Below are 28,000 nucleotides of genomic sequence, written 5' to 3'. Positions count from 1 at the left end.
ATGCAAGTCAAACACCCTACCTCCATGCTGTCTCTCAGGCCTCTGGTACTTGATGCTTTTTAAAATGGTTTATTCAGTCCCTTTGTTGTGGTGATGGTTCTGTTGGTGATGGTGTGTCTGAAGTTACATACTAGCTTCAAGTGTGCTGGAGGGGTTTCACTCTTGTGGTGCTCACACTCTTTAAGGAGGGGCTCTATGATTTGCACACTCAGACTGGCAGAGTTGGGGAGCTGATTTGTCATTGTGGGAATGCTGTCAAGGCCATAACACGCTTTCAGCAGAGCTTTATTTAGCCCTGCTGTTCTTGAAGTCTTGATTGTTTTATAAAAAGGATTTTTGTATTATATCTAACTTAATGACCCCCAATAAGTGTATTATAGAAATCCACCCTCCTAAGTGTACATACAGTTCAGTAGTAAATAAGTAAAAAAAGTTTATATTATTGTGTGATCATGCTCACCCTCCATCTCATAATTCTTTTGCTCTTGTATAACTGAATTTGCTTGTGTACTTCCAGCTGTTCTTTACCGGAAGTTGCTTTAGGCACGAGAGATCCCAGATCCAGGTTGAAACAGCAGTTTCCAGACTCATCTGTGCATATGAGTCATGTCCCAGGGGATTGGATTGCAACCTAATGCTTGAAGGGCAAGAGCTGAGTATTGCAGATCAAGTCCCCGAGTTCCTGTGAATGTCTTTATGTGCACAAAGGTTTCTATTTTCTCCGAGTCCAGTTTGTCAATTTTTGTGTTTGTTGTCAATACTTCTGTTCTCATTCCTAAGAAACCATTGCCCAGGCCAGTGCTGTGAAGCTTTTGTTTGTGTTTTCTTGTGTTTCATATTTTAAATATGTCTTTCATCACTTGGAATTAATTTTTATATATGGTGTTAGAGAAGGAATCAAATTCATCTTTCTTAGCACCCTCTGTTATAAAGCCATTTCTTCCCCCATTGAATTAATTCAGTTCTTGGACAATTTCCCGAATAATTTGGTGATAATTGAATGGTTCTGCTTCTGAGAACTCTGTTCTGTTCTACTAGTCTCTATGCCTTTCTATGCAAACATATAATATTTAGAAGACTGTGGCTTAATGGTTAATTTTGGAATCGGAAGTGCGAATAAACCCTTTAGCTTTGCTGTCCTTTAATGTTTTTTTCACTGATTGAGATTCGATGTCAATTTTAAAATAATGCTTTTCTATTTCTGCACAAAAGAAGTCATTGAGATTTTGAGAATGTGCTTAAGTTTTATCTAATTTTTTAACTTGAGATTTAATTTGATATAGCAGTTTTAATTTGATATAGTAGTAAATGTTATTAGATAATGTTTAGTTTTAAAAAAGATATGGAAGATACCTATTCTAATTTGGCTAATTTTGTATTGTATACATCCGATTTCTTAACTTTTATAATTATGATTAATTATATTCTTTATTATTTTATATCTCTTGCAGGAATGTTATATGATAGTGTGGAATATAGAAAAGTATTATAGAAAAATTTAAGATCTCTGAGCTACATTTTTTAGCGCAAAATATCTCATTTGACATAGACTTGCTATGGCTCCTATGCAGAGAATGATTGGTTAGGGTTAGGGTTTACAGTTAGGGTTAATGGTTAGGATTAGGAGTTATGGTTTAGTGTTAGGATTAGAATTCAGGGTTAGGGTTAGGGGTTAGAGTTAGGGTTTAGTATTAGGGTTAGGGTTTAGGGGTTAATATCAGCCCTTTGCTTTAAGTAATGTCACAGAGATGAAATCAGGTGAGGAGCCAAAGTTAAAGGAAGTCAGGGTGAAAGGTCACAGAAACAATGAGTCAGGTGAGGCCCAAGTTTACTTTATTCATTTACAAAGATCATATGAAAAGTCCTGGGAGGTACCCTGGGCCTTTACTTAGCATTTTGGTTTTTTCAGTACATGGAAATTTGGGAATCCTAAAGATTTGTCAATATTGGAGAGATTTGTTAGTCAGTTCCTTCAATAAGTTTTAGTAAATGTGCTTGTATTTTCTGATATCTTAAACTAAACATAACTACAACTGAATTCCTAATCTTTTACACAGAATCGGATCTAACTCGCCTCTTCTCCAGTTCACTTCCATTTTGCTTATTCAAGCTCAAAGGGCTCAACGTCGCCTTTCTTCCCCCTGTATACCCACTAATTTTCTTCTGGCACTTTTCCAATCTTTCACAAATTATACTGGATTATCTTGGAGGGGTTTCAGAGGGGGTTCCACCTGGCAATACTGATGAGTTACTTCTGGCTTTTCACTTGGGACCAGATGGGATGCCAGGGATTGAACCTGGGGCAGCTGGTCATGTGCAAAACAAGCGCCCTCCCCACTGTATTACTCCAGCCCTTTGGGTCACTTTTTAATTATCTCCTTAATCTGATCACTTCTTGCCATCCACACAGATCCGGTCAGTCCGTTGTGGGTTCAATACAGTAAGTGAGGGCAGGTCCAGCACCTCCTGCCATGGGGGTGGGGGGGTGGGGGGCGGCGGCTAAGGGTGCCCCTCCTGGGTCCTAGAAATTCAGTAAGTCCCTGGAATCTGTTTCTTTGGACAGAGAATTCAAAACAACACCCCTCACAGTACCAATTTGGCCTTCACCAGGCTAGCCTAGAAATGAATGGTGTTGTAAAAAGTTGTATTACTTGCAGGTGAACTGCTAGCACTAAAAGTCAGTTGAAAATAATAATAATAATAATTGAAAGAAGACATATACATGGTGGCTAGTTGCTAAAATACTACACAAAATATATTCCCAAGTGATGGTTCACTGCAGTATAACTGGAATAACGCCAGCACGTAAGGATACCAGTACCAAGCTGCTTATTCCAAAATGAAAGGATGAATCAGAATTAGAAACTCTTCAAATGACTTACTGGAGCTCCTTTCGGCTGTTTTTCCAGAGGATTTCCAGGGCTTATCCCAGCTCCCAGCCATGAACCTCTGCCATCTGTGTGTGAACTGCACCTTCTCATATGATGTCTGATCTTTTACAAGGTTTCCCTTCCTGGGTATCCCCTCAGCCAGCCCATATGGGTATGGAGCTCCCTTACATCTTTTACTTACTCTTTTATCACAGTTCATAATTCTTGACTTCACACTCGCCTGTTTCCCAGGCTGTGTGGTTTTCATCTTTTGATTGGACTTCAACCAGCATGCAATATTAATATGTTTCAGGAGAAGTTTTTATAGATGGTAAAAAAAAAAAAAAGACACACTTGCAAAAATTCAACATTCATTCTTCTTCTCTTGTTAACTTTTTATGAATGGAAGTATAGCACAGGTCAAAAAATAGACAGCTTCTAAGTGTGCAGCTGAAAGAGTCACCTCAGAGTAAACATGGCTCACTTCACCACCAGCCAGCTCTAGAAACAGCATTTGGCCAGGAGCCCAGAAAAGACCTTGTGCCCCTCCTTTGCCCCAAAGGTATCCACTCTCTGGCTTACAGCTTTCCTCCTGTAGTAATCATGATTACATGTGTAATCATACTGTAGGCATTTTTCCCCCCCTCTGGCTTCTCAGATTACTTTTACTGTTATTTATTCTCATGTTTTTAGACTTTTGTTTGGTTTTGGTTTGGGGACCATACCCATTGGTGTTCAGGGCTTACTCTTAGTTCTGCTCTCAAGAATCATTACTGGCAGTGCTCAGGGAATCATAGGGGATTCCAGAGATTGAACTGAAGTTGGGTGCATGCAAGCCAAGCACCCTACCTGCTCCTACTATCTCTTTGACCCCTGTTTGTTTATTTGTATGTTCTATTCTGTATAAATCCACATTAATTTTATAATATACAATTGATAAATATTTGTTTTGTCATTTGATTCTGTTGCAGTGGATGTCAATAGTGAACATTCTTTGTATGTGTCTTGGAGTCTATATATACATATATTTTTGTTTTTGTTTTTTTGGGTCAGCGCTCAGGGGGTACTCCTGGCTCTATGCTTAGAAATCGCTCCTGGCAGGCAGGGGACCAATGGGATGCCAGGATTTGAACCACCATTTTACTGCATGGAAGGCAAATGCCTTACCTCCATGCTATCTCTCCAGCCCCTGTATATACATATTTCTATTGGATTATTTGTAGGAAGTTAAATATTTGGTACCTTAGAATGTTAGTCTTCAGTTTACTATATATTGCCCAAAGAGTTGCCAAGGTTTTTATTCCCATCAGAGTTCCAGTTGTTCTACTAGTGTTGCCAATCTTCAAAGCACACTTTTTAAAAAACACTGGTATGAGTAGTTGTATCTTAATATAATTTTATTTACAGTTCCTTCACTATGACCACTAATCAAGTTCATTGCCGCCTTTTGTTTTTGTTTTTGTTTTTGTTTTGTTTTTTTTTGTATTGTTTTGTTTTATTTTGGGGTCACACCCAGCAGAGCTCAGGGGTTACTCCTGGCTCTGCCCTCAGAAATCGCTTCTGGCAGGCACAAGGGACCAACCATATGGAATGCTGGGATTTGAATCACCGTCTGTCTGTCCTGGGTCAGCTGCTTGCAAGGTAAACGCTTTACCGCTGTGCTATGTCTCAGGCTGTGATTTGCCTGTTATAACTTCTCTTCAATTGCCTTCATGGTGTTTAATGTTTTTTGTTTGTTTGATTGTTTTGGGGCCACATCTGGTGATGCTCAGGTGCTATGTGCTCAGAAATCGCTCCTGGCTTGGGGCCATATGGGACACCAGGGGATCAAACCTTGATCCGTCTTAGGCCAGCGCAGGCAAGGTAGACATCTTACCACTTGCGCCACCGCTCCTGCCCTGTTTAATGGTATTTTTTTTATTGATTTATAGAAATTTTTTCTATGTATAGGTCATGAGCCATTTTGATTGGAAGATAGATGATGTCTCTGACTCAACCTTTCATTTCCCTCTCCCATCCCATCTCTTTTTACTTGGATCTTATATGCAGGGTTTATTTTCCCTTTCCATTCTTGAAATGTATGCTTGACTATTTGAATTTTTATCTACAACACAAATTTGCATAGCAACATATGACAGGAAAGGAAAGATCACCCACTGGGGAGGGCATTTACCTGCACATGGTGCACCCAGGTTCAGTCCCAGCATCCAGTATGTTTTCTCCAAGTACCACCAGGAGTGATTTCTGATTGCAGAGCCAGGAGTAAGCCCTGAGCATCGCTAGGTGTAGCCCCAAAGCAACAACAACAACAATTTAGAAAATTCAGGAGCCAGAGTGATAAAACAGCAGGTAGGGAGTTTGCTTTGCATGTGACTGACCTGGATTTGATGCCCAGCATCCCATAGGGTCCCCTGAGTACTGCCAGGAGTGATTGCTGAGTGTAGAGCCAGAAGTAGTAACTCCTGAGTACCACTGGGTATGAGCCAAAAATCAAATAATTATGATGATGATATGATAATGATAATAATAATAATAAATTAGCAAATTAAAAATATCACAGTAGAGTTTTTTCTTTTGCATGTTCCTGTACATTCTTGCACATACTCATAGTGAGTCTGGGGAGGTGGCCCAAGAACCAATCAATCTGGGCCCGAGAGATAGCACAGCGGCATTTGCCTTGCAAGCAGCCAATCCAGGACCAAAGGTGGTTGGTTCGAATCCCGGTGTCCCATATGGTCCCCCGTGCCTGCCAGGAGCTATTTCTGAGCAGACAGCCAGGAGTAAACCCTGAGCAATGCCACGTGTGACCCAAAAACCAAAAAAAAAAAGAACCAATCAATCAATAAAGAAATAAAGTTTAAAAAAAAAAGAATTGGGGGTATCGGAAGCATTATCATAGCCAATTACAGAGGATAAATAATTTTGGGTGGTGTTTCTGGGCTCTCAATGACTCAACAGATGTTTCTGTACATCCTCACATCTTTCTTCCAAGAGATAATGCAGAATATAAGTGACAGAAGTTTTTTTGTTTTGGTTTTGTTTTGGTTTTTGGGTCACATCCGGCGGCGTTCAGGGGTTACTCCTGGCTTTGTGCCCAGGAATCAAACCCTTTTGCTCTGGGTCAGCCACATGCAAGGCAAACTCCCTACTACTGTGCTATCTCTCCGGACTATGACAGAAGAATTTGCAACAAACAAGACTATTTTGGTGGTATCTCATGTGGAATTTGTTATGTTGTGTTAGAACTGATGGTTTTAAAAATGTTGAGCTAAGGAGAAATGACTCTCTGTGCTGGATGCTAGGAATAGCTCCAGGCTCAATCTCTTATACCAGGCACCCAACTGTATTATCACTAGGATACCACCAAAAGTTGCACTGAATTTTTAAGCTCACAAGTGAAGTTTTCTAGTCATAGAGTCCTTTTTTTTTTTTTGGTGGTTTTTGGGTCACACTCGGCAGTGCTCAGGGGTTATTCCTGGCTCCATGCTCAGAAATTGCTCTTGGCAGGCACGGGGGACCATATGGGATGCCGGGATTCGAACTGATGACCTTCTGCATGAAAGGCAAACACCTTACCTCCATGCTATCTCTCCAGCCCCCATAGAGTCCTTTTTAACTACTTGGATGAAGCATGGAGGAATTCTGAAGATTGCCTTTTTTTTCAGTCTTATATTGTTTCTGAGTTAGGTTGCGTTTACTTTTCCATCAAGACCATTGCAGCATTGGCATGGAGGAAAGGTACAGGCAGTCATCCAAGGGCAGGTGGGAAAGGCACAAGGAAGGTCAAGCCTCTCTTTAGATGCCTTATGTCAAAAGTTAAAAGAAGTGATGGGGGCCAGAGCTATAGTACAGTGGGTAGGGTGTTTGCCTTGCATATGGCTGACCCAGGTTCAATCCCTCGAATCACATGTGGTACCCCTGAGTGCTACCGAGTTTGTCCCCAAAACAACAACAACAAAAATAGAAGCAATGTCTTCATTCCTGCACCTATTTGTAGCAGTTTATTTTCCATACTACAATTACAGTTTAAACAGTGTTTTTCAGACTTTGACTTGGGAGCAAAGGCAACTTCCTTATGTCCTGATCCTCTTTCCCTGACCATCTGAGTCATTGTCATTTAGTAGGGAGTTGGAAGTGATTCATCTGCAGTGAAGTCACACATAGGAGTCCAGTGTCAGGAGACACTCATATGATGTCTCTCAGTGATGAACATGCATGGAAATCCATACAGATGGATTTCTCTGTATCTGGATTGGTCCGTGTACATATATGAGCATGCACAAAGGACATTTTCAGATTTGAAATATGTATGTAAAGTCTCACTGTTGTATGTCAGTGTTCACCGATAAACATTTGTGACTTTTAATGATAGGGGATGCCAGCATTAAACCAATGATATGAAATGGTATTCCTAGCAAAAGAATTACGTTCTCATGTTCCCCACTCCCCTTTCTTTCTCTCTTCCTCTCTCCCCTCCCCACAGAAATTTTGTTCCAGTGAAACTTAAGACTTTCAGATTCTTTTCTATCATGATGATGCATCCTGTAATATAAGTTTAAGTACAGAAAGACTCTTTGGAGGAAAAGACTTTGGTATTAGTATTTTCTCTTATTTGTGTGTGTGTTGGGGGGTACACCTGGTGGCGCTCAGGGTTACTCAGGGTTACTCCTGGTTCTGTGCTCATAAATTACTCCTGGCATTCTTGGGAGATCTTATGGGTTGCCAGGGATTGAACTTTTTTTGGCCATATGCAAGGCAAATGACCTTCCTGCTGTGCTATTGCTCTGGCCCCTAGTATTAATATTAGTATTTTCTTAACCTGATGCCAGATAAATACACATCTTTGGGGCCAGAGTAGTAGTTCAGGGGTATGGTTTTACTTGCCTTTCCTGCTGAGGCTCCAGTTCTACCCCTGGCACCACATATGGTCCCTTATGTACCATCAGATACAGGAAAAACCTCTGAGCACCACCAGGTGTGGCCCCAAATCCAAATAAAAGAAGAAGAAATACACATCTTCAAATTTACATCTTCAACTATACAGAATAAATCATTTATCTCTATGTATTCTTTTTTTTTTGTGTGTGTGTGTGTGGTTTTTGGGTCACACCCGGCAGTGCTCAGGGGTTATTCCTGGCTCCAGGATCAGAAATTGCTCCTGGCAGGCACGGGGGACCATATGGGACGCCGGGATTCGAACTGATGACCTTCTGCATGAGAGGCAAATGCCTTACCTCCATGCTATCTCTCCGGCCCCTATGCATTCTTTCTAATATTAGTATTCAGTGAAAATTTTCAGATCGAGCAATAGTTTCTAAGGAAAATAATATTTGTATTCTGAAACTATTATCCATTAGTAGTGACAGAGAATGATTAATCATTACTCTGGGTGCTAAGATCTTCATAAAATCATTATATTCTCACAATTACTTTGGAATTAAATTCTATATATTTTATATCCAAGCCCTTAGTGTTTATTTTTAAATTTTCTTTTTATGGAGCAATTTTGTCTCGGCATGTTGCTTCTGAATTGTAGTTTCTTTTTCCTTTTTTTTTTTTTTTAAATCTGTTTATATTCAATGGGATTAAAAACACACTTCCACTCTTCAAGCAAATTTATCTTCTACCCTTTAGGCTGTTCTTGGAGCTCTTAAGAATGAATATCTTAAAAATCCTCCCCAGATGTTTTAAACTTCAGGAACTTGTGGTTTTCTTTATTGGAATGGCTGTAGTTTTTGCAAGATTAAAGCAAACATCTCTTTAGTATCCAAACACTTTTCATATTAGTCTTAATGTCTTTTGTTTCAAAGACATAGAAAAGGTAGGCTTGACTATAAATGGTAGAGTCTTTCAAAGTCCTTGGATTTAAGAGGCATTATCAAAATGAAAATTGGATTTATAGTAGGGTAAGATAAAATATTGTATGAATGTTTGCATCAGCATTATTCTGTGGTTAGCATTTGTTTAATATGTACCTCTGGTTAATTGCTTAGGGTCACGAAGTAGGCTTTATTCTTCATGACTTGGTCAGGTAGGAACTGAGAAATTTGAAAAAGTCAGTCATCTAGTTTCTTTTAGGGGAGAGCCTAAAAAGTTGGAGGGCTGGAGAGATAGTACAGCGGTAGAGCATTTGCCTTGTACTCAGCTGGTCCCGGCCAGATGGTGGTTCGAATCCTGGCATCCCATATGGTTCCCCAAGCCTGCCAGGAGCGATTTCTGAGTGCATAGCCAGGATTAACCCCCCAGATCTGCTGGGCATCAACCAAAAAAAAAATAATAATAATTTAAAAAGAAAAAAAAGAAAAAAATAGTTGGTAATATTTGTTGAGTGTTGTGAGCAAGGCAAAAATCCTCACAAGAGATTGGTAATATTTATGCAAGTTGGAAATAAGAAATTATATGAAAAAGAATGAATTAGTGTTGTACACATTTACGCACATTTCCCCTCTCGTCTTGAGCCCGTTATAGGGAAAAGGAACATACAAAACGTGTTCTTACTTATTTAGAAATGATTTTCTGGGGCCAGAAAGATAGCACAGCCTTGCAAGCAGCCGATCCAGGACCTAAGGTGGTTGGTTCGAATCCCAGTGTCCCATATGTTCCCCCGTGCCTGCCAGGAGCTATTTCTGAGCAGACAGCCAGGAGTAACCCCTGAGCACTGCCAGGTATGGCCCAAAAAACAAAACAAAACAAAAAAGAATGATTTTATGTTTTTCTCATTATATTATGTTGGTTTTGGGGGACAGTTGGGCTACAACTGGTGTGACACTCAGGGGTTACTCCTGGCTATGTGCTCAGAAATCAGTCTTGACTTGGGGGACCATATAGGACACCAGGGGATCTAAATGCAGTCTGTCCTAGGTTAGCACATGCAAGGCAAACCTTACCACTGCGCCATCACTTTGGCCCCTCATTATATTATATTGTATTGCAGTGATAATCTCGTTTGACTGCCAGTGGAATTTCTCTTTGATAACAATGTTCTTTGGCTTTGTTTTTATGAAGTTATTTTTCTTTACCTTTCTATATACTATCCAGTTATCTTGGGACATTGGCAGCATCTAATTTAATGAATTTTCTAAATATATACAGATTATTATACTTTAAGAATCAATAGCAGTAGTTTATCATTTGTCCTTATTATGCTCAGTAAATCTAGCACTATGCTTCAATATGAAAGAATGTAAATATGTAGTCTTAAATATAGTGCTATGCATTTGCATAGCCAGATTTAAAATTGGAGCCAGACACAGTGGGGAGGAAGTTTGCCTTGCACACAGCCAGCCCAGATTCAATTCATGGCATCTCATATAGCCCCCTGAACACCACCAGGAGTAATTCCCAAGTACAGAGCCAGGAATAACTCCTTAGAACCACCATGTGTGACCCAGTATTTCTACCCCCCAAAATATAAAAATCTCAGATTATTTAAATTACTAGTACTGTATCAAACAATTAGATAAGGATGAAATTAAAGTCAGGCTTGTATTATACCATATGCTTTGAATGACTAAGGAAGTGCTATCTATTTTGATGGCTTAAAATGTGAAATCTTGTTTGTTGGTTTCATGGGGAAGGGGCATACCCAGTAGTGCTTAGGACTAACTCCTGGTTCTGTCCTCGGATCATTTCTGGCTTGGCTTGGTGGACCATGTGGAGTTCCAGGGACTTAGCTTGGGAACTGCTGCATACAAGACACGTGCCTCAGTCCCTATAATGCCCCTCTATCCCTAAAATCATATTTTATATCATGTTAGTCTTATTTGTCCTTGAAAGAAATGGACCATGTTGAATATTCCTTCCTTTTTTTTTTTTTTTTTTTATTCTGGTTTTTGGTTTTTGGGTCACACTTGGCAGTGCTCTGGGGTCACTCCTGGCTCTACACTCAGAAATCGCTCCTGGCAGGCTCACAGGACCATATGGGATGCTGGGATTCGAACCACCGTCCTTCTGCATGAAAGGCAAACACTTTAGGATTTTTCCTATGTGAGATGTCTGACCATTTTTTTTAATAAAATATTTAAGCACCATGATTACAAGTGTGATTGTAGTTGAGTTTCAGTCATAAATAGAACAACCCCCTTCTCCAGTGCAACATTCCCACTACCTCTGTCCCCTTCCTCTTTCCCCACCGCTGCCTGTATTTTTATTTTATTTTAATTTAATTTAATTTTATTTTGGATTTTGGGTCACACCCAGCAACAGGGGTTACTCATGGCTCTATGCTCAGAAATCACTCCTGATGAGCTCGGGGGATCATATGGGATGCCAGGATTCGAACCACCATCTTTCTGTATGCAAGGCAAACACCCTGCCTCCCTGCTATCTCTCTGGCCCCATTAATTTTGTTACAGTTGCTTTATTAGATGTGAGCATGCACAAGTATATCAAATATTTTGATATACCTGAATTCATAAAGTTGTGAGAATAATAGAGCCTGAACATGAGATCATTTGCAATCAAATCCAGGCATTGAGATATATAGGTCATCTCCTCTACAAATTGAACCACATCCATAGACTCCTCCTCATCCTCTTTTCTTGTCTTTTTTTCTTCCTCCTCCTCTTCTTCCTCCTCTTTTTCTTTCTCTTCTTCCCCTTCTTACTCATCTTTGCCTTCTTCCTCCTCTTCTTCCTTTTCATCTTCCACTTCTTCTTACTCTTCTATTCTTTTTTTTTTAACATATTTTATTTAAACACCTTGATTTCATACATGATTGTGTTTGGGTTTCAGTCATGTAAAGAACACCATCCATCACCAGTGCAACATTCCCATCACCAATGTCCCAAATCTCCCTCCTCCCCACCCGACCCCCACCTGTACTTGAGACAGGCTTTCTATTTCCCTCATACATTCTAATTATTAGAATAGTTCAAAATGTAGTTATTTCTCTAACTAAGCTCACCCTGTTTGCAGTGAGCTTCATGAGGTGAGCTGTAACTTCCAGCTCTTTCTCTTTTGTGTCTGAAAATTATTATTGCAAGAATGTCTTTCATTATTTTTTTAAAACCCATAGATGAGTGGATGAGTGAGACCATTCTGTCTCTCTCTCTCTCTCTCTCTCTCTCTCTCTCTCTCTGACTTATTTCACTCAGCATAATAGATTCCATGTACATGGAAAATTTCATGACTTCATCTCTCCTGACAGCTGCATAATATTCCATTGTGTATATGTACCACAGTTTCTTTTTTTTTTTTTTTTTTTGTGGTTTTTGGGTCACACCCGGCAGTGCTCAGGGGTTATTCCTGGCTCCAGGCTCAGAAATTGCTCCTGGCAGGCACGGGGGACCATATGGGGCGCCGGGATTCGAACCGATGACCTCCTGCATGAAAGGCAAACGCCTTACCTCCATGCTATCTCTCCGGCCCCTTACCACAGTTTCTTTAGCCATTCATCTGTTGAAGGGCATCTTGGTTATTTCCAGAGTCTTGCTATGGTAAATAGTGCTGCAATGAATATAGGTGTAAGGAAGGGATTTTTATATTGTATTTTTGTGTTCCTAGGGTATATTACTCCTCTTTCCCTTACTCTTCTTATTCTTCTTCCTCCTTTTCCTCTTCTCACTCTTCCTCAAACCCTTATTATTATTCTTTTCCTGGGACTTCAGTGATTCCTATATGGTTTCTGTTGAATTTATCAAAGACTTCTATTTTCATCTGTTCACATTCTTTGAGTAGTTTAGACATTGTCTGATCATTTTCTTTAAGGTTCTCTTCCAGTCTGTTCTGCTATATGGAGTTATTCTGCATCTCATCCTCTGGCTCACTGACCCTGTTTGCAGCCGCCATTACTCCAGAGGAGAAACTTTCCATTGAGATTTTCAGTTCATAAACCGACTTTTTCAGACCTGTTATTTCAGTATGACATTTTCTAATTTCAATCTTCATATCCTCTTGATTTTTATTTGTGTTTCATTCTAGTCTGTCTATGCTTTCTTTGAGCTCCATGAACATCCTCCATAATTCTTCTCTAAACACCTTATCTGAGAGGATACCTCTCAGATACTGACTGGTACTTTTTGGGTCATCAAAGCAGCCATCTTCATTCTCTATACATCCTGCATTGTTTCCCAATTGTGACACTTGTGGTGTGGTTTTTACTATGCGCTGAGGTGGGGTTCAGGGCTTAAAAGATGCTAGTGGCTGCAGAGAGAAGCAGAGCAGCCGTGCTCCTCACGCTCCACCCAAAAAGCAGGAAGAGAGCAAGGCAGCAGTCCTTTATAAATGGTTCTGGGTGCCCAATCACACTGCAGGAATCAGCCCCCACTTTGGTTGAGTGGGGACATCTTACTAGGTTTGGGTCCTGGAAAAATTGTGTTCCTTGGTGTCTTCTGGGCTGCCCTCCCGCAGAAAGAAGGCAGGGAGCAGGGCAGCAGTCCTTTATAATGGCTCTCTGGTGCCAATCACACGGCAGGACTCAGTCCCCACGTTGGTTGGGTGGGGACATCTTACCGCGTTTGGGTCCTTTAGAGATTATGTTCGTTGGCTGATTATTTTTAAATGCACGTATCTATATGTCTTTCATCTAGTTAGGTCAGTTCCGAGCCATATTTTCTTTTTTTTTTTTTTTTTTGACAATGAAGTCTCCCCACCCCCATTTTTTTTTCTGGAACTCTTAGGACATAGATGATAAATCTTGTTTCATAGGAATCTGAATCTTCTTTTGAAAAGTAACATTTTCTCTGGTTCAAAGTAGAACTTTTGTTTTGTTTTTTGTTTTTGGGTCACACCCGGCAGCACTCAGGGGTCACCCCTGGCTGGCTCTGTGCTCCTGGTAGGCTCTGGGGGACCATATGGGATGCCGGGATTTGAACCATAGACCTTCTGCATGCAAGGCAAATGCCTTGCCTCCATGCTATCTCTCCGGCCCCAAAGCAGAACATTTTTTTTTTTTTGATTTTTTTTTTTTTATTTAAACACCTTGATTACATACATGATTGTGTTTGGGTTTCAGTCATAAAAGGAACACCACCCATCACCAGTGCAACATTCCCATCACCCAAGTCCCAAATCACCCTCCTCCCCACCCAACCCCCGCCTATACCCTAAACAGGCTCTACATTTCCCTCATACATTCTCAATATTAGGACAGTTCAAAATGTAGTTATTTCTCTAACTAAACTCATCACTCTTTGTGGTGAGCTTCCTGAGGTGAGCTGGAACTTCCAGCTCTTTTCTCTTTTGTGTCTGAAAATTATTATTACAAGGGTGTCTTTCATTTTTCTTAAAACCCATAGATGAGTGAGACCATTCTGCGTTTTTCTCTCTCTCTCTGACTTATTTCACTCAGCATAATAGATTCCATGTACATCCATGTATAGGAAAATTTCATGACTTCATCTCTCCTGACAGCTGCATAATATTCCATTGTGTATATGTACCACAGTTTCTTTAGCCATTCATCTGTTGAAGGGCATCTTGGTTGTTTCCAGAGTCTTGCTATGGTAAATAGAGCTGCAATGAATATAGGTGTAAGGAAGGGGTTTTTGTATTGTATTTTTGTGTTCCTAGGGTATATTCCTAGGAGTGGTATAGCTGGATCGTATGGGAGCTCGATTTCCAGTTTTTGGAGGAATCTCCATATCGCTTTCCATAAAGGTTGAACTAGACAGCATTCCCACCAGCAGTGGATAAGAGTTCCTTTCTCTCCACATCCCCGCCAACACTGTTTATTCTCATTCTTTGTGATGTGTGCCATTCTCTGGGGTGTGAGGTGGTATCTCATCGTTGTTTTGATTTGCATCTCCCTGATGATTAGTGATGTGGAACATTTTTTCATGTGTCTTTTGGCCATGCGTATTTCTTCTTTGTCAAAGTGTCTGTTCATTTCTTCTCCCCATTTTTTGATGGGGTTAGATGTTTTTTTCTTGTAAAGTTCTGTCAGTGCCTTGTATATTTTGGAGATTAGCCCCTTATCTGATGGGTATTGGGTGAATAGTTTCTCCCACTCAGTGGGTGGCTCTTGTATCCTGGGCACTATTTCCTTTGAGGTGCAGAAGCTTCTCAGCTTAATATATTCCCATCTGTTAATCTCTGCTTTCACTTGCTTGGAGAGTGCAGTTTCCTCCTTGAAGATGCCTGTAATGTCCTGTAGTGTTTTGCCTATGTGCTGTTCTATATATCTTATGGTTTTGGGGCTGATATCGAGGTCTTTAATCCATTTGGATTTTACCTTTGTACATGATGTTAGCTGGGGGTCTAAGTTTAATTTTTTGCAAGTGGCTATCCAATTGTGCCAACACCACTTGTTGAAGAGGCTTTCCCTGCTCCATTTAGGATTTCCTGCTCCTTTATCAAAAATTAGATGGTTGTATCTCTGGGGAACATTTTCTGAGTATTCAAGCCTATTCCACTGATCTGAGGACTTATCCTTATTCCAATACCATGCTGTTTTGATAACTGTTGCTTTGTAGTACAGTTTAAAGTTGGGAAAAGTAATTCCTCCCATATTCTTTTTCCCAATGATTGCTTTAGCTATTCGAGGGTGTTTATTGTTCCAAATGAATTTCAAAAGTGTCTGATCCACTTCTTTGAAGAATGTCATGGGTATCTTTAGAGGGATGGCATTAAATCTGTATAATGCCTTGGGGAGTATTGACATTTTGATGATGTTAATCCTGCCAATCCATGAGCAGGGTATGTGTTTCCATTTCCGTGTGTCCTCTCTTATTTCTTGGAGCAGAGTTTTATAGTTTTCTTTGTATAGGTCCTTCACATATTTAGTCAAGTTGATTCCAAGATATTTGAGTTTGTGTGGTACTATTGTGAATGGGGTTGTTTTCTTAATGTCCATTTCTTCTTTATTACTGTTGGTGTATAGAAAGGCCATTGATTTTTGTGTGTTAATTTTGTAGCCTGCCACCTTGCTATATGAGTCTATTGTTTCTAGAAGCTTTTTGATAGAGTCTTTAGGGTTTTCTAAGTAGAGTATCATGTCATCTGCAAACAGTGAGAGCTTGACTTCTTCCTTTCCTATCTGGATTCCCTTGATATCCTTTTCTTGCCTAATCGCTATAGCAAGTACTTCCAGTGCTATGTTGAATAGGAGTGGTGAGAGAGGACAGCCTTGTCTTGTGCCAGAATTTAGAGGGAAGGCTTTCAGTTTTTCTCCATTGAGGATAATATTTGCCACTGGCTTGTGGTAGATGGCCTTCACTATATTGAGAAAGGTTCCCTCCATTCCCATCTTGCTGAGAGTTTTGATCAAGAATGGGTGTTGGACCTTATCAAATGCTTTCTCTGCATCTATTGATATGATCATGTGGTTTTTATTTTTCTTGTTATTGATGTTGTGTATTATGTTGATAGATTTACGGATGTTAAACCAGCCTTGCATTCCTGGGATGAAACCTACTTGATCGTAGTGGATGATCTTCTTAATGAGGCATTGAATCCTATTTGCCAGGATTTTGTTGAGGATCTTTGCATCTGCATTCATCAGTGATATTGGTCTGTAATTTTCTTTTTTGGTAGCGTCTCTGTCTGGTTTAGGTATCAAGGTGATGTTGGCTTCATAAAAGCTATTTGGAAGTGTTTCTGTTTGTTCAATTTCATGAAAGAGTCTTGCCAAGATTGGCAGTAGTTCCTCTTGGAAAGTTTGATAGAATTCATTAGTGAATCCATCTGGACCTGGGCTTTTGTTTTTCGGCAGACATTTGATTACTGTTTTAATTTCATCAATGGTGATGGGGGTGTTTAGATATGCTACATCCTCTTCCTTCAACCGTGGAAGATTATAAGAGTCCAAGAATTTATCCATTTCTTCCAGGTTCTCATTTTTAGTGGCGTAGAGTTTTTCAAAGTAGTTTCTGATTACCCTTTGAATCTCTGTCATATCAGTAGTGATCTCTCCTTTTTCATTCCTGATACGAGTTATCAAGTTTCTCTCTCTCTCTTTCTTTGTTAGGTTTGCCAGTGGTCTATCAATCTTGTTTAGTTTTTCAAAGAACCAACTTCTGCTTTCGTTGATCTTTCGGATTGTTTTTTGAGTTTCCACTTCGTTGATTTCTGCTCTCAGCTTTGTTATTTCCTTCTGTCTTCCTGTTCTTGGGTCCTTTTGTTGAGCATTTTCTAGTTCTATTAGCTGTGTCATTAAGCTACTCAGGTAAGCTCCTTCTTCCTTCCTGATGTGTGCTTGCAAAGCTATAAATTTTCCTCTCAGTACTGCTTTTGCTGTGTCCCATAAGTTCTGAGAGTTTGTGTCTTTATTGTCATTTGTTTCCAGGAACCTTTTTATTTCCTCCTTGATTTCATCTCGGACCCACTGGTTATTGAGCATGAGGCTGTTTAACTTCCAGGTGTTAAAGTGTTTCTTCTGAGTCCCTTTGGAGTTCACAAATAATTTCAGAGCCTTGTGGTCAGCGAAGGTAGTCTGCAAAATTTCTATCCTCTTGATCTTATGGAGGTATGTTTTATGTGCCAGCATGTAGTCTATCCTGGAGAATGTCCCATGTACATTGGAGAAGAATGTGTATCCAGGTTTCTGGGGATGGAGTGTCCTATATATATCCACTAGGCCTCTTTCTTCCATTTCTCTCCTCAGGTCTAGTATATTCTTGTTGGGTTTCAGTCTGGTTGACCTGTCCAGTGTTGACAAAGCCGTGTTTAGGTCCCCCACAATTATTGTGTTGTTGTTGATATTATTTTTCAGATTTGTCAGCAGTTGTATTAAATATTTTGCTGGCCCCTCATTCGGTGCATATATGTTTAGGAGAGTGAATTCTTCCTGCTCTACGTACCCCTTGATTAATATAAAATGTCCGTCTTTGTCCCTTACAACCTTCCTGAGTATAAAGTTTGCATTATCTGATATTAGTATGGCCACTCCAGCTTTTTTATGGGTGTTGTTTGCTTGGATAACTTTTCTCCAGCCTTTTATTTTGAGTCTATGTTTGTTCTGACTATTCAGGTGCGTTTCTTGTAGGCAGCAGAAGGTTGGATTGAGTTTTTTGATCCATTTAGCCACTCTGTGTCTCTTAACTGGTGCATTTAGTCCATTGACGTTGAGAGAAAGAATTGTCCTGGGAATTAACGCCATCTTTATTTCAAAATTTGGTGTGTCTTTTGGGTAGTCTTGTCTTAGATTAGGTCTTTCAGTTTTTCTCTTAAGACTGGTTTTGTGTCTGTGAAGTTTCTGAGCTGTTTTTTGTCTGTGAAACCATGTATTCTTCCATCAAACCGGAAAGTGAGTTTTGCTGGGTATAGTATTCTGGGTGAAGCATTCATTTCATTCAGTCTTGTCACAATATCCCACCACTGCTTTCTGGCATTGAGCGTTTCTGGTGACAGGTCTGCTGTAAATCTCAGGGAAGCTTGCTTGAACATGATTTCCCCTTTTGATCTTGCTGTTTTCAGAATTCTGTCTCTATCTGTGGGATTTGTCATTGTGACTAGGATGTGTCTTGGGGTGGTTTTTCTGGGGTCTCTTTTGGTTGGTACTCTTCGGGCATGCAGGATTTGATCACATATATTCTTTAGCTCTGGAAGTTTCTCTTTAATGATGTTCTTGACCATTGATTCTTCCTGGAAATTTTCTTCCTGGGTCTCTGGGACTCCAATGATTCTTAAGTTGTTTCTGTTGATCTTATCATAGACTTCTATTTTCGTCTGTTCCCATTCTTTGACTAATTTTTCCATTGTCTGCTCATTTGCTTTAAGTTTTTTGTCCAATCTCTCCTGCTGTATGGAATTGTTATGTATCTCATCTTCCACAGCACCAAGTCTATTCTCAGCTTCTGATACCCTGTCCCAGAGCTTATCCATTTTGTCATTCACTTCGTTTACTGAGTTTTTCAGGCCTGTTAGTTGACATGTTATTTCAGTTTGGAGTTTTGTCATTTCTGCCTTCATATTTTCTTGGTTCTTATTAGTGTTCTGTTCAACTCGATCCATGGTTTCTTGGAGTCTGTTGAGCACCTTCCATATTGCTAGTCTAAAGTCCTTATCTGAGAGGTTGATTAGTTGTTCAGTCATTATCTGGTCCTCAGAATTGTCATCTTCATTCTCTATGTCTGATGCTGGCCTGCGCTGTTTCCCCATTGTCACATTTGTATTGTGGGTTTTTCTACGTGTTGTAGTGGTATTCATTGTCTATATGATGTAGGCAGCACACTCCTCTGGCTCCTCCCTTTCTGGATGGGCTGACTTGCCTCTAAGGGAGGGGAGTCCTCCGTGGATGAAGCCTCACACTGGGTCAAATCTTAGGCCCGAGCATGTAACAGAGAAGACAGTCCAGAGAGAAATGTTTGCTTCTGTGATATAGCGCCGTTCTTAGTGTGATTTTTCCTTCTTGTTGCAATGGAGTTCTTTCCTTAGAAAGAGTGCACGGCCGCGTAGCGAAGCGGAGCGGCCGTGCTCCTCTGAGCCTCTTTTTGCCCCACTCGCAAGAGTTTCACGCAAGAGGACAGTAGACAGACATAGACAGGTCACACTCACAGTCTTTCACAGCTGAGCCCCACTGGGCCGGTGTACTTTCGCGGATTTTCCCCGCCTGGTGTCACACACAGGGAGCCAGCTTTTGCAAAGGATAGCCGGTTTTTATGCTCTGAAGTCCCTCCCTGAAAATGGCGTCTGGGCGAGCGAGGTTTCTGGAGGCTCTTTTTGCCCCACTCGCAAGAGTTTCACGCAAGAGGACAGTAGACAGACATAGACAGGTCACACTCACAGTCTTTCACAGCTGAGCCCCACTGGGCCGGTGTACTTTCGCGGATTTTCCCCGCCTGGTGTCACACACAGGGAGCCAGCTTTTGCAAAGGATAGCCGGTTTTTATGCTCTGAAGTCCCTCCCTGAAAATGGCGTCTGGGCGAGCGAGGTTTCTGGAGGCTCTTTTTGCCCCACTCGCAAGAGTTTCACGCAAGAGGACAGTAGACAGACATAGACAGGTCACACTCACAGTCTTTCACAGCTGAGCCCCACTGGGCCGGTGTACTTTCGCGGATTTTCCCCGCCTGGTGTCACACACAGGGAGCCCAAAGCAGAACATTTTTATTGAGCTCTTTTTAGTCGCCTCCTGAGTTTCTCTTTTCTTCATTTTGCTGTTTGAGTTCATCTAGCCAATCAAAAGTTTTTAGTCATTGAATTTTTATTTGATTTTCTCTTTATACTCTGGTTTTGGAGATGGGAGGGCAAGGGGGCAAGGGACACAAATGGTGATGCTCGAGACTTATTCCTGGCTCTCTACTCAGGGACCTCTCCTGGCAGCACTGGGATTTGAACCTAGTTTGGCTATGTGCAAGGCAAGTGCCCTCTGCCCACTACTATCACTCCAGCCATATATATTGTAATTTGTAATAAGTATTTTGTCCCATGTGTGTTCAGAGATCTGGTAGACCTGGTATTTGGTGGGTTTTGATCCTCTCTGGTCCTTTTGCCAGCAAACATGGTGTAGTAAATCCTTTATTCTTGGAATGGACTCATCAGTAGACATAGAGAGAATAGGCTAAATTGAAATTGAAGTCTGCAAATCCTTAAATTTATACATGAAATTATTCATTTCTAGATGTTTGATTGATTTTTTTTGTTTTGATTTGTTTTGTTTTTGGGCCACACCCAGCAGTGCTGGGGTTACTCCTGGCTATCTGCCTAGAAATAGCTCCTGGCAGGCACAGGGGACCATATGGGACACCGGGATTCGAACCAACCACCTTAGGTCCTGGATCGGCTGCTTGCAAGGCAAGTGCCGCTGTGCTATCTCTCCGGCCCCATTTAAGAATAATTTTAATTCTTATTTCAGATTTTTTCATGCTTGACCTAATTTTCACATTCTGCTTTCTTAAAACTAGTTCCTTTATTTTCGGGGCTAATTTCTTAAAATATTTTAAAAATATCTTTATTCTTTCTTTTTGTTTTTGTCTATCTGGCCTTTTTGCGTAGATAATCTGTGGTTGTTTGCTAGATTCTTACTCTAAGAATGAGCTCATCAGGTCTATCTATCTTCTCACCTTCATAAAACCACAGAGAAATAATACAGGAATAAGGTGCTTGCTGTGCATGCAGATTCCCTGGCAGTGCATTTGGCCCTCATGGGTATAGCCAGAAGTGATGCCCGAGCACCATCACATGTGGCCCAAACCACTCCACACTCCCACCACCCTGCTAAAGACAAGATGATCGACTTTGATGAGTTCAGTCTCTCTTGCCTCTTCTTTAAATTGAAGTGTTTTGTTTTAATTTTTGGGAGGTGACACACTCAGTTTCAACTTTTTTTTTATACTGTGTACTTACTAAAGTGCCCCACTTTTTTTTTATTTAAAGAAAATTCATCTCATAGTTGAACATAAAACATTTGTTTCTAGATAAATGAGAGCAAAGTTATTATTACAAAGAAATTTAAAAAATGAATAGAAAAAAGAAAAAGAAAGAGAAAAAGAATATTCAATAAAAAAGAAAGAAAAAATACAGTAAACTTAATAAAAAAATTTTTAAAAAAGTACAGGGCCAGAGATTTAGCACAGTGGTAGGGCGTTTGCCTTGCACATGGCCAACATAGGATGGACCTGGGTTCAATTTCTGACATATGGCTCCCCTGAGTGAGGCCGGGTGTGGCCCAAAAACCAAAAAAAATTAAAAAAGTACAGTAGCAAGCATATTTGTGAGAATCATTGTATCTTCAATTAGGTCATGAATATAATGGCAGAAGATTTAGTAAGTTCTTGTTGTTAGCTGTCCTTTCTGTGAACTTGTGTTCCTATAGGTATGACAGTATCAAATAAATGAAGTTGTCCATAAATTCAAAGAACTACTACTGATATTAAGACTTTTAGGGCCTCTTGGAAAAAGGAAGATATGGAGGAGATTGCCAGCACTTGCTCCAAAAGCTGTGGTAATATCAGCCCCCAAACCTGCATGCCTAAGTGTGATCAGATCAGTGTCCCTGAATCCTAGAGAGTCACTGATGAGACAGGGCCATAGGGGAAAGGGTGATTCTAGATGATGGAGGCATGGCATGGCAGGGGCTTGGCCCACCCTCCTCACAATGTGGATAGCTTTGTCCGGAGTAGACTGGCATTCAGAAATCACTCCTGGTAGACTCTGGGGATGTGTTGTGTGTGTGTGTGTGTGTGTGTGTGTGTGTGTGTGTGTGTGTGTGTGTGTGTGTGTGTGTTTGGTTGGTTAGTTGGTTAGTTGGTTTTTGGGTCACACCCAGCAATGCTCAGGGATTACTCCTGGCTCTAAGCTCATATGGGATGCTGGGATTCGAATCATCAGCCTTCTGCATGCAAGGCAAATGCCTTACCTCCATGCTATCTCTCCGGCCCTCTGTTATCTGTTTTTATGTTGAGTTGGAACCTGATGCACATAGTGTATCTGAATTTAAGAGTAATTTTCTTGTATTTTTATGCCACACCCAAAGGTGCTCAGGGCTTACTCCTGGATCAGTGTTCAGGGATCACTCCTAGCCGTGCTTAGGAGTTGTTGGTGTTTGAAGCAAGGTCAACCAAGTGCTCTACACATTATACTGTCTTTGATCCCTAATTTCGTCTATTTTAATCACTGGCATACAAAGTAATTTTTGACTATATTTGATTATCTCATGCGGCAAAAAGAAGTCATCCTCAAAGTTATAAATGGGAATAATTACATCTAAAGCACTTTAGAATTAAGTAAGGAGTTATCTAGGCAATACATGCTTAAAACTACTTTCTTATCAAAAAAAATAAAATTAGAGGTTGGAGCAATACCTTTAAATTACAGTCCTTATGAACTAATCGCTTAACCTTAATTTTCAATGACTGTTACTTTTTCCATCTTTGAAAATATGCTTAAATATAAACACATGTGGAAATGTTTCTTTGGCTTTTATCAAACTGACATTTAAGTGATTCTCTTATTTTAAACTTCACTAAACATTTGTGGTAAAAGATTTCAAAGCTTTGAATCTAAAATTTGCCTATGGATTTTTCCCCCTGTGTTATTCTATTAACATTTGGTCTTAATAAGTATAACCTGTTTAAAATTACTGATTTTTTTTCATTTATTATTTGTTTAGATGAGAAGTTTAGGAAAGACTTAGTCAAAAACCCAACTTGGCAGTGAAAAATGCTTTCTTAAGGAAGTGCAATTTCCCCCCCTTGGTTTTACTCTGAAAATTTGTCTTGTGCATCAAACTATCACATTGTCTTCTCAGAGGAAATGTGGACGGTTACTGATGTGCCTGTCTACTCTGTGGTCATGTTACTGCAATGAGAGATCTTCTTTATCTTCTGATGTTGGCTGCGCTCTCACTCAGCTCCCCCCCTCAACTCCCAGACTAGGATGAAAGAGTGGATTTAGTTACTGCAAAGTGGGAAGCAATTACACTAAACTAGAACTAGAAATTGTAAATAGTGGTTTGTGGGCATTTTTCTGTTTGTAATTTTTCTTAGGTATTTTTTTCATAGAAGAATGATTGGCTCTAAATTATGGGGTATCATCATGGAATTAAAGCTTTCTTATTTCAAGTAGTGTTTTCCTCATATCAGATAACTAGGGGAAAAATACTCATTGAACTGTAAATGTTTTCATTTCCTTTCTTCCTTTTCTCTTATTTTTTATTTTCTTTATATTTCTGGCATTTTGAACCAGAAGTGTCTTCTGGGTGTATTATTTAGGCAGATTTTGCCAGAGAGGCTTGTGGCCAGTGCCTAAAACACAGCCAACCCTGGTTTGATTCCTGACCCTACTTGGTCCCCCAAACAATCAATGAGTACAACCCCGAAGGCCCCCAGAACTACCAGGTGATCTACATACTCCTAGCACATTAGACCCAAGTAACACCCATACTCAAACCCCTTGTTTCAGTTTGCATGGTTTCATTCATTTTCAGAGCTCTGTAGTTGGCCATTTGTGTATTTAGTGCCGCACTGAACATAGGTGTGTGTGGATCCTTTTGAATTAATGTTTTTTTCTTTGGGGTATAGATGCCAAGAAATTATACTGTTTGATTCTATGTATGAGAGGACTCTTTTTTTTTTTTTTTGAGAAATCTCCATACTGCTTTCCAGTGAAGCAGACAACAGTCGTACCAAGGTGGAAGAGGACTGTCCACACCACTGAGTTGTTGGGGTGAAGAGGCAAGGGTGGTTGGTAGCCCTTGTGTGGGAGAGAGATGGGTACTCCAGAGATAGAAGGAGTGGTGGAATTCTGTCTATGAGAAGCCATTATTATAGGATAAAAATAATAATGTATATAATCTACATTAATAGTGATTGTATATGTTATAGTATAATATTAATAAAAAGGGACACGTGTATCGCCTTTGTATATCTCAGATGTATTTCCTTAACATCTATAACTCTTTTCGAACATCCTCATATAGTGACAATTTTGCCCACTGGTTTTGTTATTTGATTGTTTGATTTCCCCCCTTTGAGATCTGTTTTATAAGCAATATTGGCAGAGGAGTATCTCTGTATAGAATGCATGTTTGAACCAAGTTACGGGGAATGTTGGACTTTATTCGTCAGCCCCCAGATGCACCAACAATATCTTGTGGCATTGCTTTTCTTTTGCATAGGCACATTAAAATGGGAAAATAATACATATGAAACAAATTCTTATCTAATAGAGATGGGAACGCAAATTTGGTAATGCAATTAGGCCTTATACCCTGAACATTAGCATAATGATTTGGCTCAGGCCTCAGAAGAATGGGCATCTCCCACACACACCTGAACAATGGATACCATCTATGGAAACAACCACAATTATCTATAACATTACCAGGATCCAAGCCTCTACCAGGGAAGACCTACCACTGCTTTGGCATTGACTTACTCCAAAGAGTGCTCCCAACACCCAGAAGACTCAGCAACAGTCTGAATGCAGGGCAGATTGCTCTGCATTTAATGGTATGCTGAAACTAGAGGATGCTCCACATCAGCCTGACATCGATGAGAGAAATGCACAGAATCCAGAATCTTTAAATATAAAAATCTGATACCAACAATAGTGAAAGTGTGAAAAAGTTTCACCGGGACCACGAAGAATGACTCGGGTTGGACAGACTGGTATGCCTGGAACCCAGAGTCAGTCTTATGCCAATAAACTTCTGGGGTGAGGCCTTTTTGTAATCAGGTCAAGGATTTTTTTCCATTTTCCCCATTTTTCTGTACCTATGCAAACAATGGCGATTGCCACTATCACACCTTCACTATATTTTTTTACTCTTATCCTTTAAGGAAAAAATACAATTTACTGAACTTAAAAACAAATAACTGTAATAGAATGCCTGTCTTGAATACAGGCAAGGGATGGGAAGGGGGGAAGGGGGTATGTTACACTGGTGAAAGGGGGTATTCTTGTTATGACTGTAACCCAACTATGATCATGTTACTTAAGTAAAAAATATATTTAAAAAAAGGGGGGGCGTTCCTTGTAGTGAACTTCCTGGAGAGAAGTTGTTTTAGTCACAATCCACAGTACTGGTATATCAGAACTTTCAGCTTCTCTCTCTCTCTCTCTCTCTCTCTCTCTCTCTCTCTCTCTCTCTCTCTCAGAACTTTCAGCTTTTCTCTCTGTCTCCCTCCCTCCTTCTCTCTTCCCCTCTCACTCCCCCTTCCTCTCCTACTCCCCCCCCCCCCCGTTTGTCAGGTTAGAAAAATTTTCTCCCTGAGTAACTTACTGAAAATCAAGCTAACCAATATAATTTCCTGATAGGCTAAATTGCAAGCTATTCAGCTTAAGTTTAGCTAAAATTTGTAGCACTTAGTGGAAGGTACAAGTGTTAAGAGAATATACATATATACATTGCTTTAAAATAATTATTCCTCTATTCTTATTTTTAATATGCTCGTTTATTTGTTTGTTTATTGGGTTTTTTTGTTTGTTTGGTTGGTTGGTTTTTGGGCCACACCCAGCGGTGCTCAGGGGTTACTCCTGGCTGTCTGCTCAGAAATAGCTCCTGGCAGGCACAAGGGGGGGGGGGAGGGGGACGACGGACCATATGGGACACCGGGATTCGAACAAACCACCTTAGGTCCTGGATCGGCTGCTTGCACGGCAAACACCGCTGTGCTATCTCTCCGGGCCTGTTTATTGTTTTTTTAGGTCATGCCTGGTGGTGCTCCGGGCTTACTCCTGGCTCTGTGGTCCAGGGATCACCCCTACTGGGTTCATATGGGGTGCTGGGTATTGAACCTGACTGGCCTCATGCAAGACATGTGTCCACCCACTATTTCTTCAGCCCCTCCACTCAATTATTTTTTGGGGTTTTTTGGTGGGGGCCACACCTGGTGATGCTCAGGGTTTACTCCTGACTATGAGCTCAGAAATTGCTCCTGGCTTGGGGGACCATATCGGACGGTAGGGGATCAAACCATGGTCCATTCTAGGCTAGACACCTCACCACTTGCGCCACCACTCAGGCCCCATCCACTCAAATTTTTAAATTTGGAATAATGATGTTCCTGTTAGGGTTTCATGCATACAAAGTTTAAGTTTTATACCCCCTCATTATCTCAGGATGCTCTCCCCACACTCACTAATAAACATAGTTTAGTAAGCTAATTCTCAGGTCAATTTTTAGTCTTACAATGAACAATGTAATTTTAATTTTTATAGTATTTTCATGGGAAAATTTAAGTATGTTATTTAATAAAGTTTTTATTTGTAGCATCATATATAAAATTCCACTCATTTTTATTTAATACATTTTGAAGCTGGAAAATATGCATTATGACAGTAGTCAAATACTAATGCTTTCCCCCTTTGCTTTGATTTTCTCATAGGTTTGATGAAATTGTAAAAAAATTCAAAGTCGAATATCATGCTGGTGGCTCTACCCAGAATTCAATTAAAGTGGCCCAGGTTGGTTAATTATTTTAAAGTCATAAAGAAATGAATTTGTCAGTGTATCGTGACATTTTATCATTGTACATAATTGTTCCTATTTCTGTTCGGTGCTGTAGAACCATCTTGTTAATTTTTAATTTGGTTTTAATCATCATTATTTTAAGCAACAAGTATTTATTCCTAGCAACAAAAATGTATTGTAGTTGATATCCCTTGTGTAATATTTTGAAAATATTTATTGATCATTATTTTTATTCTTGAGGATGAATCTTTCTTTTTTATATAACTTTTATATTATTTGTAGCACTATCTTGTTTTATGCTCACATTCTTTTGTCTGTTTGCTTGTTGACTTTATTTGATGGTGCTCAGGGCTTACTACCCTCTCTGTGCTCAGAGATAAGTCCAGATGATGTTCTGAGGACCATATGTGGTGCCAGGGATTGAACCAAGGTCAGCCTTATGCAGGGTGATGGATACCTTCTAGCACCGCTTATGTTTATTGGGGTGTATTTTTGGGTTTTTTTTTTTTTTTTTTTTTTGGCTGGGTGGCAGGGACTGCACCTAGCTGTGCATAGTAGTTCAGGACTCCATATTTGGTGTCTGAGACTAAGCCTGGGTCATTTTATGCAAGGCCAATGCTTGAATTAATTTTTACCTTTTTGTTGTTGTTGTTGTTGTTTTATTTTGGGTCACGCCCAGCAGTGCTCAGGGGTTACTTCTAGCTCCACACTCAGAAATCGCTCCTGGCAGGCTCAGGGGACCATATGGGATGTCGGGATTCGAACCAATGACATTCTGCGTGAAAGGCAAATGCCCTACCTCCATGTTATCTCTCTGGCCCCAATTTTTACTTTTTTTTTTTAACCTTAACCCTGCTCTTAAGACTTTTATTGTTCCCGTTCTTTATCTTCTGGTTTTTTTGTTTGTTTGTTTGTTTGTTTGTTTTGTTGGGGGTACTCCTCACTTCTGTGAGACATGTGCTCTGCTTCTGAATCACATCCTAAGCCCCCTATTATTTTGAATATAATTCAGCCTCATGGTGTTTGTTTGCCTTTTTAGGGCCACTCACACACAGTGATGCTCAGGGGTTACTCCTGGCTATTCGCTCAGAATTGCTCCTGGCTTGGGGGACCATATGGGACGCTGGGTTAGCCACTTGTAAGGCAAACACCCTACTGCTTGTGCCACCACTCTGGCCCCTCTTTTCTTTTTTTTTTTTTTTTTTTTTTTTTTTTTGGTTTTTGGGCCACACCCGGCGGTGCTCAGGGGTTACTCCTGGCTGTCTGCTCAGAAATAGCTCCTGGCAGGCACGGGGGACCATATGGGACACGGGGATTCGAACCAACCACCTTTGGTCC

The 28,000-nt window shown here is 40.3% G+C and overlaps 1 protein-coding gene across 2 annotated transcripts in view; it reads left to right on the top strand.

Moving 5' to 3' along the window:
- Positions 1 to 28,000, top strand: part of ADK (adenosine kinase) — a 402,848-nt gene that overhangs the window by 105,379 nt on the left and 269,469 nt on the right. For both annotated transcript variants that reach the window (XM_049789187.1, XM_049789188.1), the window contains exon 4: positions 26,577 to 26,655. In XM_049789187.1, the coding sequence (XP_049645144.1) occupies positions 26,577 to 26,655 (79 nt within the window). The remainder of the gene's footprint in view (positions 1 to 26,576; positions 26,656 to 28,000) is intronic.

This window comes from Suncus etruscus, chromosome 15, assembly GCF_024139225.1.
Source record: "Suncus etruscus isolate mSunEtr1 chromosome 15, mSunEtr1.pri.cur, whole genome shotgun sequence".
In the NCBI taxonomy this organism is placed as follows: domain Eukaryota; kingdom Metazoa; phylum Chordata; class Mammalia; order Eulipotyphla; family Soricidae; genus Suncus; species Suncus etruscus.
Note: the sequence above shows the minus strand (reverse complement) of the source record. Positions and strands in the feature narration are given on the sequence as shown.